Genomic DNA, 10,698 nt, shown 5'->3' on the forward strand with positions numbered 1-10,698 from the left:
TACGACTGTTTACTTAGGAAGGGCCCAGGGCAGCGAGAGCAGGAAGAGACGCTGGAGGCTCCCAGCTATAGACACACACACACTGTACAAACACACACCCGCCGTCCTGAGAGAGAAGAGGAAATAAAAGAAACTTTATTGTTACTATGTAGGAAGAGCGCCAGCCATCAGAGAGGTGGAAGTATTAAATCACAGCAGGAAGTGTGGGGGAATCTTACAGTTGTCACCAGAACGTGTGTCACCCCCACATAGATTCATACTGCACCATAGAGAGGGAGCAGCGGTGGTCAGCTAACTAACCCCCGGAGCCGACAAAACTCCATTCTGATTGGTCAATGTTCTTCCATCAGCCGGTCCATCTGTGCTACACAACCCGACTTCTCTTCTATATAGACAACTGACCTCCGTCCTCCTCTTCAGTCTTCTATCTGACCTCCGTCCTCCCCTCCAGTCTTCTATCTGACCTCCGTCCTCCCCTCCAGTCTTCTATCTGACCTCCGTCCTCCCTTTCAGTCTTCTATCTGACCTCCGTCCTTCCCTTCAGTCTTCTATCTGACCTCCGTCCTCCCCTCCAGTCTTCTATCTGACCTCCGTCCTCAGCAATTTGCACAGTTGCATTCAATGTATATATAGGTCAGCTGCGGATTTTCTTTCCCTTTGATCCGGAGTTTCACTTTAAAATGCAGCCGAATCCCTCCATATTCCGGAAGGTTCTCTCCCCCTGCAGAGTAATCAGCGCGGAGGAAAATATTCGCCGTCGTCAAAGTGCTGATCAAAGTCGAGTCATCTGCGGCTCCACATGGTTTCCGTACAGTACGCCGAGAGACTAAAACATTTCCATGTGCAGCGTAGCCAGCGATGAGTCACCGAGCGCCAGATGTGATCACAAGGAAATCCCCCGACCACATCCACCGGCCAGGCCCGGGCCCCGGACATGTCAGGGTGATGCCACCGCACTAATGTCCTCTACAAAGACCATCCCCCGCTAGTCTTATCAATGGCTTTCACCCCTCGCCCCTCTCTGCCAATCCCTCCACTGCCTTCCATCCCGTCCTTCTCTGCCAATCCCTCCACTGCCTTCCATCCCGTCCTTCTCTGCCAATCCCTCCACTGCCTTCCATCCCGTCCTTCTCTGCCAATCCCTCCACTGCCTTCCATCCCGTCCTTCTCTGCCAATCCCTCCACTGCCTTCCATCCCGTCCTTCTCTGCCAATCCCTCCACTGCCTTCCATCCCGTCCTTCTCTGCCAATCCCTCCACTGCCTTCCATCCCGTCCTTCTCTGCCAATCCCTCCACTGCCTTCCATCCCGTCCTTCTCTGCCAATCCCTCCACTGCCTTCCATCCCGTCCTTCTCTGCCAATCCCTCCACTGCCTTCCATCCCGTCCTTCTCTGCCAATCCCTCCACTGCCTTCCATCCCGTCCTTCTCTGCCAATCCCTCCACTGCCTTCCATCCCGTCCTTCTCTGCCAATCCCTCCACTGCCTTCCATCCCGTCCTTCTCTGCCAATCCCTCCACTGCCTTCCATCCCGTCCTTCTCTGCCAATCCCTCCACTGCCTTCCATCCCGTCCTTCTCTGCCAATCCCTCCACTGCCTTCCATCCCGTCCTTCTCTGCCAATCCCTCCACTGCCTTCCATCCCGTCCTTCTCTGCCAATCCCTCCACTGCCTTCCATCCCGTCCTTCTCTGCCAATCCCTCCACTGCCTTCCATCCCGTCCTTCTCTGCCAATCCCTCCACTGCCTTCCATCCCGTCCTTCTCTGCCAATCCCTCCACTGCCTTCCATCCCGTCCTTCTCTGCCAATCCCTCCACTGCCTTCCATCCCGTCCTTCTCTGCCAATCCCTCCACTGCCTTCCATCCCGTCCTTCTCTGCCAATCCCTCCACTGCCTTCCATCCCGTCCTTCTCTGCCAATCCCTCCACTGCCTTCCATCCCGTCCTTCTCTGCCAATCCCTCCACTGCCTTCCATCCCGTCCTTCTCTGCCAATCCCTCCACTGCCTTCCATCCCGTCCTTCTCTGCCAATCCCTCCACTGCCTTCCATCCCGTCCTTCTCTGCCAATCCCTCCACTGCCTTCCATCCCGTCCTTCTCTGCCAATCCCTCCACTGCCTTCCATCCCGTCCTTCTCTGCCAATCCCTCCACTGCCTTCCATCCCGTCCTTCTCTGCCAATCCCTCCACTGCCTTCCATCCCGTCCTTCTCTGCCAATCCCTCCACTGCCTTCCATCCCGTCCTTCTCTGCCAATCCCTCCACTGCCTTCCATCCCGTCCTTCTCTGCCAATCCCTCCACTGCCTTCCATCCCGTCCTTCTCTGCCAATCCCTCCACTGCCTTCCATCCCGTCCTTCTCTGCCAATCCCTCCACTGCCTTCCATCCCGTCCTTCTCTGCCAATCCCTCCACTGCCTTCCATCCCGTCCTTCTCTGCCAATCCCTCCACTGCCTTCCATCCCGTCCTTCTCTGCCAATCCCTCCACTGCCTTCCATCCCGTCCTTCTCTGCCAATCCCTCCACTGCCTTCCATCCCGTCCTTCTCTGCCAATCCCTCCACTGCCTTCCATCCCGTCCTTCTCTGCCAATCCCTCCACTGCCTTCCATCCCGTCCTTCTCTGCCAATCCCTCCACTGCCTTCCATCCCGTCCTTCTCTGCCAATCCCTCCACTGCCTTCCATCCCGTCCTTCTCTGCCAATCCCTCCACTGCCTTCCATCCCGTCCTTCTCTGCCAATCCCTCCACTGCCTTCCATCCCGTCCTTCTCTGCCAATCCCTCCACTGCCTTCCATCCCGTCCTTCTCTGCCAATCCCTCCACTGCCTTCCATCCCGTCCTTCTCTGCCAATCCCTCCACTGCCTTCCATCCCGTCCTTCTCTGCCAATCCCTCCACTGCCTTCCATCCCGTCCTTCTCTGCCAATCCCTCCACTGCCTTCCATCCCGTCCTTCTCTGCCAATCCCTCCACTGCCTTCCATCCCGTCCTTCTCTGCCAATCCCTCCACTGCCTTCCATCCCGTCCTTCTCTGCCAATCCCTCCACTGCCTTCCATCCCGTCCTTCTCTGCCAATCCCTCCACTGCCTTCCATCCCGTCCTTCTCTGCCAATCCCTCCACTGCCTTCCATCCCGTCCTTCTCTGCCAATCCCTCCACTGCCTTCCATCCCGTCCTTCTCTGCCAATCCCTCCACTGCCTTCCATCCCGTCCTTCTCTGCCAATCCCTCCACTGCCTTCCATCCCGTCCTTCTCTGCCAATCCCTCCACTGCCTTCCATCCCGTCCTTCTCTGCCAATCCCTCCACTGCCTTCCATCCCGTCCTTCTCTGCCAATCCCTCCACTGCCTTCCATCCCGTCCTTCTCTGCCAATCCCTCCACTGCCTTCCATCCCGTCCTTCTCTGCCAATCCCTCCACTGCCTTCCATCCCGTCCTTCTCTGCCAATCCCTCCACTGCCTTCCATCCCGTCCTTCTCTGCCAATCCCTCCACTGCCTTCCATCCCGTCCTTCTCTGCCAATCCCTCCACTGCCTTCCATCCCGTCCTTCTCTGCCAATCCCTCCACTGCCTTCCATCCCGTCCTTCTCTGCCAATCCCTCCACTGCCTTCCATCCCGTCCTTCTCTGCCAATCCCTCCACTGCCTTCCATCCCGTCCTTCTCTGCCAATCCCTCCACTGCCTTCCATCCCGTCCTTCTCTGCCAATCCCTCCACTGCCTTCCATCCCGTCCTTCTCTGCCAATCCCTCCACTGCCTTCCATCCCGTCCTTCTCTGCCAATCCCTCCACTGCCTTCCATCCCGTCCTTCTCTGCCAATCCCTCCACTGCCTTCCATCCCGTCCTTCTCTGCCAATCCCTCCACTGCCTTCCATCCCGTCCTTCTCTGCCAATCCCTCCACTGCCTTCCATCCCGTCCTTCTCTGCCAATCCCTCCACTGCCTTCCATCCCGTCCTTCTCTGCCAATCCCTCCACTGCCTTCCATCCCGTCCTTCTCTGCCAATCCCTCCACTGCCTTCCATCCCGTCCTTCTCTGCCAATCCCTCCACTGCCTTCCATCCCGTCCTTCTCTGCCAATCCCTCCACTGCCTTCCATCCCGTCCTTCTCTGCCAATCCCTCCACTGCCTTCCATCCCGTCCTTCTCTGCCAATCCCTCCACTGCCTTCCATCCCGTCCTTCTCTGCCAATCCCTCCACTGCCTTCCATCCCGTCCTTCTCTGCCAATCCCTCCACTGCCTTCCATCCCCTGTCCCTCTCTGCCAATCCCTCCATTGCCTTCCATCCCCTGTCCCTCTCTGCCAATCCCTCGACTGGCTTCCATCCCTCTCTGCCATTCCCTCCACTGACTTTCTACTCTCTAGAAGGGGTGACAACATATAATGGGGGCAAGGGGAAAGGACCGGTAGCACGGGGGAAGAAGAGAGAGGACCGGTAGCCAGCGGAAGGGGAGAGGACCGATAGCTCAGAGGAAAGGGAGGGGATCGGGAGCACGGGAGAAAGGGAGGAGGACCAGTAGCCAGGGGGAAGGGGAGAGGGCCGGTAGCACAGGAATGGGGGAGAGGATCAGTAGCACGGGGGAAGAGTAGAGGACGGGTACCATGGGGGACAAGGGGTGGACTGGTAGCACGGGGAAGGGGAGGTGAAAAAGGGGACCGGTAGAACGGGGAAGGGGAGGTGACGGGGAGCACGGGGAAGGGGATTGGATGGTGGGAATGGGTCTTAAGAAGCAGAAGATATTTCCTCCTTGTATCATAGTCTGAGGTGGTTTTCCCCTCTGCTGTTATTTATAACGTATTTGGAGATTCAGTTAAAAGATCCAATTACATTTCAGAGCGGAGTTCGGCTTTAAGTTCGAGAATCCCCCCCGACTGGAGACGTCCTCGAAGCCACCAATCAGAGCAGAGGATGGAGGGTGAGCTCAGCACGGGTTCACTTCCTGTTGTGGTTGTAAAGTTTGGATTCTGCAGCCTGAGAAAACAAAGCGCGCGGGATACGGCTCCGCGCCCACAAATGCCGAATCAGCGCAATCCTGAGCAAATAAACTCGCCAAAAGGAAGCCGCATGAACGAGGAAAAAATCAGCATTTTCCAATCCAGAACTAGAGACTCGCCCGTCCAGGAAAAGTCAAATCCCACAATGACATCGGACAAGTGAAGTCCCGGAGTGCACGGCATCATGGGAAGCAATATGGGCGTTCTATTTAAAGGGGAACTACGCTCAAACACTGACTTTGACTGACACTATCCCTTGACTTTGGAGAGATTTCCCTTCACTTCCTGTTGCATCTCTGGGACAGGAAGTGAAAGCTCCCTGAGCTAATATTGTCTTCATACCAGAGTCATGCGTATTCTTGAATCTTGGTGAGCTTTGTGTATTTCTTCCAGATCTGTGCAGTAATCCTGTGTGAGACTTGGAGCTTCCTGTAATAAAGACCAGCCACTGCTGCTCTCTCTCCTTGTGCAGGGTGACTGGTCTTGTCTCCGCCCCCTCCTGTAATAAAGACCACTCCCTGCTGCTCTCTCCTTGTGCAGGGTGACTGGTCTTGTCCCCGCCCCCTCCTGTAATAAAGACCACTCCCTGCTGCTCTCTCCTTGTGCAGGGTGACTGGTCTGGTCTCCGCCCCCTCCTGTAATACAGACAGCTATCTGCTGCTCTCCCTCCTTGTGCAGGGTGACTGGTCTTGTCTCAGCCCCCTCCTGTAATAAAGACCGCTCGCTGCTGCTGCTCCCTCTCCTTGTGCAGGGTGACTGGTCTGGTCTCCGCCCCCTCCTCTATTTCTCTGTATTGGCCCCTCCCACAGCTCTGCTCATACCAAGATAGTATCCGGTTGTGCAAAGGCATTTGGTGCTTTTAAAGTGGATTTATATCCTTTGTGGCCATTGAGAAATATACTCCCTCCTCTATCCCAATAAAGTTCAGTCTTTGCACTTCAAGCATTTGAGGTCCACGTCACTGATGCTTCTATAACCCCAATGACAAGCCGGGGGTGGGGGGGTGGTGCCTTTCTTGCCCCCCGTCCCAGGAATATGGCCGCTAGGACGGGATCAGTGGCTGTGGTCACCCCGCAGGCTCTGCCAGCTCAGCAGTCTCGGGGTCAGCGAAGTGTTAACGTATCCATGCCGGGGATTAGGAGGGCAGCGTACAGACGGCAGCTGTCAGTGCGGAATCCCATCACCGCGAGATGTAATCCGCCATAACACAGCCGTGTAATGAGATCAGATGACACGGATGCTACAGGAAAGTCATCCATGGGGGCCCCCTCCCTAGTTTGGGAATTCATACACGGAGGGGGGGTCACCCATGGACGATGTAAAATGCGTTCCTTCTAAAGCTGATGGCGGATGGACGGCGTTTGCTGTGCGTCTTCCAGGGGCAAGAACCGGCAGGCACGTGCCAATGTGCAGACATCTCCCCGTGCTCCCCTCCCCCGCTACGTATGACCACCCTGATCCTAATAAAAGGTCCCAATTTCTGCAAAGCCAATGAGATAATATCGTCTTGTCTTTGCTGCTCCCGGGGCGATACAGACCACGGCGGCGTGAACCAACGGTCATAAAACAAGTCTCCGCAGGTCCTGACAGATGGTTGGGAAGCCATTACCCCGCCTCCCCCATGATCACAAATGCTGCTCAATGTGGGACCATAGCCGGTGTCACTGGTTCGGGTATCACATGATCACCTTGGGGGGGAAGGCGGCTTTATGAAAAATAAGGAGCGCGGGGGGAAGGTCAGATGAAGCCACATCGCAAGTTTTATGTCCCTTAAAGTGAACCCGGCAGCCATTTTAACCTTGAAGTGGCCAAAACATTAAAGTTCATCTCCGGGGCCCCACCCCCTGTATCAGCGGCCCCGTGAAACCAGAAGGCACCCAGACACCGGACATAAGTGAGTATATATCTGTACGTATGCTCAGAGGACGCATGTGCGAATGACCATTACCTGGGTGCTGCTGCGACCTGCCACTGATTTGTACGGGCGGCTTCAAGCAACACTTGTGACTTCCGGGCGCTGCGGCCATTTTTTACAGCGTTTGACCCTCTGAGCCCTTATTGGTTACCAAATAGGTCAGGCAGATGTTCTCTTCTATGTCAGACATGACTCCGCCCCCTGTGTTTTACCCAATCACAGGAGGTGGGCAACTCAAGGAGAGTAGGAACCTATACACCATATCTACACATATATACTAGGGATGCTCCGATACCGTTTTTTTCGGTATCGAGTAGCGATATTTTGTTTCCGGTACTCGCCGATACCGAGTACCGATACCGGTGCTTCCGCTGGCAAGGAGCCGGCTTCCTGATTGCCCGGGAACCGGCTCCATGTTGTTTGGCCGGCTTGATAACGATTGACCAGGAAACCGGCTTCCCAGCCAATCAGCATCGAGCCGGTTTCCTGGCAAATCAGGAAGCCGTGCAGTGAGTTATGACCCGCCTCCCTGATTGACCGGGAAACTAGCTTCCCAACTAATCGGCATTGAGCTGGCTTCCTGGCCAATCAGGAATCTGGGAGGCGGGTCATTACTCGCCGCCCAGCATCCTGATTGCACGGTAAGCTGGCTCCATGTTCCCCCATGGCACTGCCGGTCAGAGGAAGTCTTCTTCTGACCGGAAGTTCCGGTATCAGAGCATTTGGGCGCTCAAATACTCGGTATCGGCGCTGATACCAATACTAGAATCGGTATCGGTGCATCCCTAATACATACAATATAATGTCCCACCCTCCTGGACTCATCCACCTCCCATGATTGGGTGAAACGCATCAGGAGGTGGAGTCATGTCTTATGAGGTAGAAAACATCAGTCTGCTGTATCCTGTACATGTACAAGTTGCAGCATCTTCTGACTGGCAGCCCCATGAAGCTCTTTCTCGGGGCCCGGGGCCCCACGGCCTGTGTTGGGATTCATCGTACCCCCTCCTCACCTTTCGAGTGCTTTCCGGAAGGCCTCTTCGGTAGCGGATCTTCTATGGAATGTGCTGATGTATGTAGTGCATTTGCTAAGCTGTTAGCGACGCTCATAGCGGTGGTCTCTGTCCGCGGTGGCAGCTGTGGAAGACAATGCAACAACGTAAACGCTCGACGCAAAATTCCACGCCAAAGATTTGTCTCCGTTCATTACAGGAAAGTATAAAATGTACACAACGCTATACTTACCGGTCCCTGCACCCAAGGAGCTGACAATCTAAGGGTCCCCCATCCCATATACTACAGGCAGATCAGAGAGGAGCCAACTATCCAACTGGCGTGTCTGTCTGTGGAGGGAGGAAACCAATGGAAGTTCAGGGGGAACATGCAAACTCCATGCAGATAGCGTCCTGGCTGGGATTCAAAATAAAGGATTCCACTACTGCAAGGCAGAAGCGCTATTCACAAAACCCAAATGCTGCCCATGTACAGCTCTATAGTCCGTCTCAGAGGGAACAGCTTTACCCTGCCATGGCTGTCAGCAGCAGTGGCCCCAAGTGAGGGTATTGCCGTTTAGGGCCAGGCACCTGCTATGAATATTCTTCCCTGAATCGTGGTGAGCTGTGTGCGTTTCTTCCAGATCTGTGCAGTAATCCCGTGTGAGACTTCCTGTAATAAAGACCGGTCACTGCTTATCCCTCTCCTTGTGCAGGGTGACTGGTCTTGTCTCCGCCCCCTCCTGTAATAAAGACCGCTCACTGCTGATCTCTCTCCTTGTGCATGGTGACTGGTCTTGTCCCCGCCCCCTCCTGTAATAAAGACCGCTCACTGCTGATCTCTCTCCTTGTGCATGGTGACTGGTCTTGTCCCCGCCCCCTCCTGTAATAAAGACCGCTCACTGCTGATCTCTCTCCTTGTGCATGGTGACTGGTCTTGTCCCCGCCCCCTCCTGTAATAAAGACCGCTCACTGCTGATCTCTCTCCTTGTGCAGGGTGACTGGTCCTGTCTCCGCCCCCTCCTGTAATAAAGACCGCTCACTGCTGATCTCTCTCCTTGTGCAGGGTGACTGGTCCTGTCTCCGCCCCCTCCTGTAATAAAGACCGGTCACTGCTGATCTCTCTCCTTGTGCAGGGTGACCGGTCTTGTCTCCGCCCCCTTGTGTAGTGGGTGGGGCCTGCTGGACCCCTCCCACAGCTCTGCTCTCTGTACAGGCTATGTACAGCACAATGCTGATATCACTGCTACTATTACAAGGTAATATCTGGGTTTGTAAAGGCATTTGGTGCGCACAGAGTGGATTTCTATCCTTTCTGGCTATTGAGGAATAGATGTTTTTTAGGTTTTTGGGGCCCGGAGTTCAGCTGTACATCAGTTAGTGGTGCTGGTTCTGTTCATAAACAGCCTGGAGGTCCCAGCGGTCACACGCGGGGTTCCTGTCCCTGGCTACCCGTCAGGCTCGGGGTGAATGCTATGTATAGTACGCTGAGCCTGACTGCCAAATCAATGGCATTTCATCTTCCAGCAGCCGGCCGCTCCGAGCGATTACAGTCTCATCTTTCACCAAGGTCATGTGGGTTGCAGCGGTGACCGCATGCCGCGACAATCAATCTGCGTGGTCTGCTGGGTGCCACACGCGGCCCTGAAATGAATGGGGAGCGCCGTCATCAATGAAAAGTGACAACAGGGGGATATCTGACGTCTCCATTTAAAGGGGACGCCTACAGTATCAGCCGCCATGTTGGCTGTAGATGAGGCGATTGTCCGGCCACTTCAGGTCACACTCAACCGTCATAAGGACCACATGGATCAAGGGGCCCGACGCTGCGCGCTGGTGGCCGGCTTCCTTCATTCAACTCCATTGAATCCAACTTCAGCCAAACTGATACAAGCAGTAGAAGCACCTACATCTGACTTTGTATTAGCTTCCTACGGTCCCAGACTGAGGGAGGAAGAAGCACAGGGAGCCAGCCAATCAGCTGCACCACACTGCAAGGAGCATGCCGAGAAGAGGAGAAAGCAGGGTGACATAGAGATGAGCTCCAAACATTACCGATAGGGATGTACCGATATATCGGCCGAAAATTGCACTTTTGGCATAATGCCGAAAGAGCCATGCTTCAGCCGATACATCGGCGCATTCCTGGTTTCTTTCCTCCCCACTGGGCGCTGCTCTGTGTTCCAGCGGGGAGAAAAGAAAGTGACAGCCGGCCGAGCGCAGCGGGACGAGAGCGCTGTGAGCGGCCGGCGTCTCTCCTCCCACACCGCTCAGCCGCCTATCACAGGCCGGCAGAGCGGTGTGGGGGCGGAGACAGCGCTGTCACAGGAGGCTGGGCTTTCCTCCCTATACCGCTCGATCAGCCTCCTGTGACAGCTTGTCAGAGAGGAGAGCAATGTACACACACTCGGTGATCAGTGATCGCCGAGTGCGTGTACATAATTGGGGACATGGTACGTTAACTATCCTCAATTATGAATGAATGGGAAGTGATCTACCTCACATCTACATCACTTCCTGTTCATTCATAATTGTAGTTATAGTAAACAAACAATGTTCTCATGTTATGAATGGACAGGAACACTCAGTATAGAGGATTCCTGATCATTGATAACAGGGAACATAGAAAAAGAGAATGAGGACTCTGTGTTCTCAATTTCTTTTTCTATTTTAAAAAGGGAAATATCAGGGGACTGTTTAGACCCCCCCCCCCCCCACCCCCCAATATTTCCCGAAGCCCCTAAAAGTAAAGTAAAACGTAAAAATATTTAATACAAAATTAATTAATACATAAAAATAAATAAATATAAAAAA

At 54.6% G+C, this 10,698-nt stretch overlaps 1 protein-coding gene across 1 annotated transcript in view; it reads right to left on the reverse strand.

Moving 5' to 3' along the window:
• Positions 1–10,698, reverse strand: part of ZCCHC14 (zinc finger CCHC-type containing 14) — a 30,377-nt gene that overhangs the window by 13,556 nt on the left and 6,123 nt on the right. The window contains exon 3 of the mRNA XM_018572415.1: positions 7,895–8,029. Within this exon, the coding sequence (XP_018427917.1) occupies positions 7,895–8,029 (135 nt within the window). The remainder of the gene's footprint in view (positions 1–7,894; positions 8,030–10,698) is intronic.

This window comes from Nanorana parkeri, unplaced genomic scaffold (assembly GCF_000935625.1).
Source record: "Nanorana parkeri isolate BGI_ZX_2015 unplaced genomic scaffold, ASM93562v1 scaffold2022, whole genome shotgun sequence".
NCBI lineage: Eukaryota > Metazoa > Chordata > Amphibia > Anura > Dicroglossidae > Nanorana > Nanorana parkeri.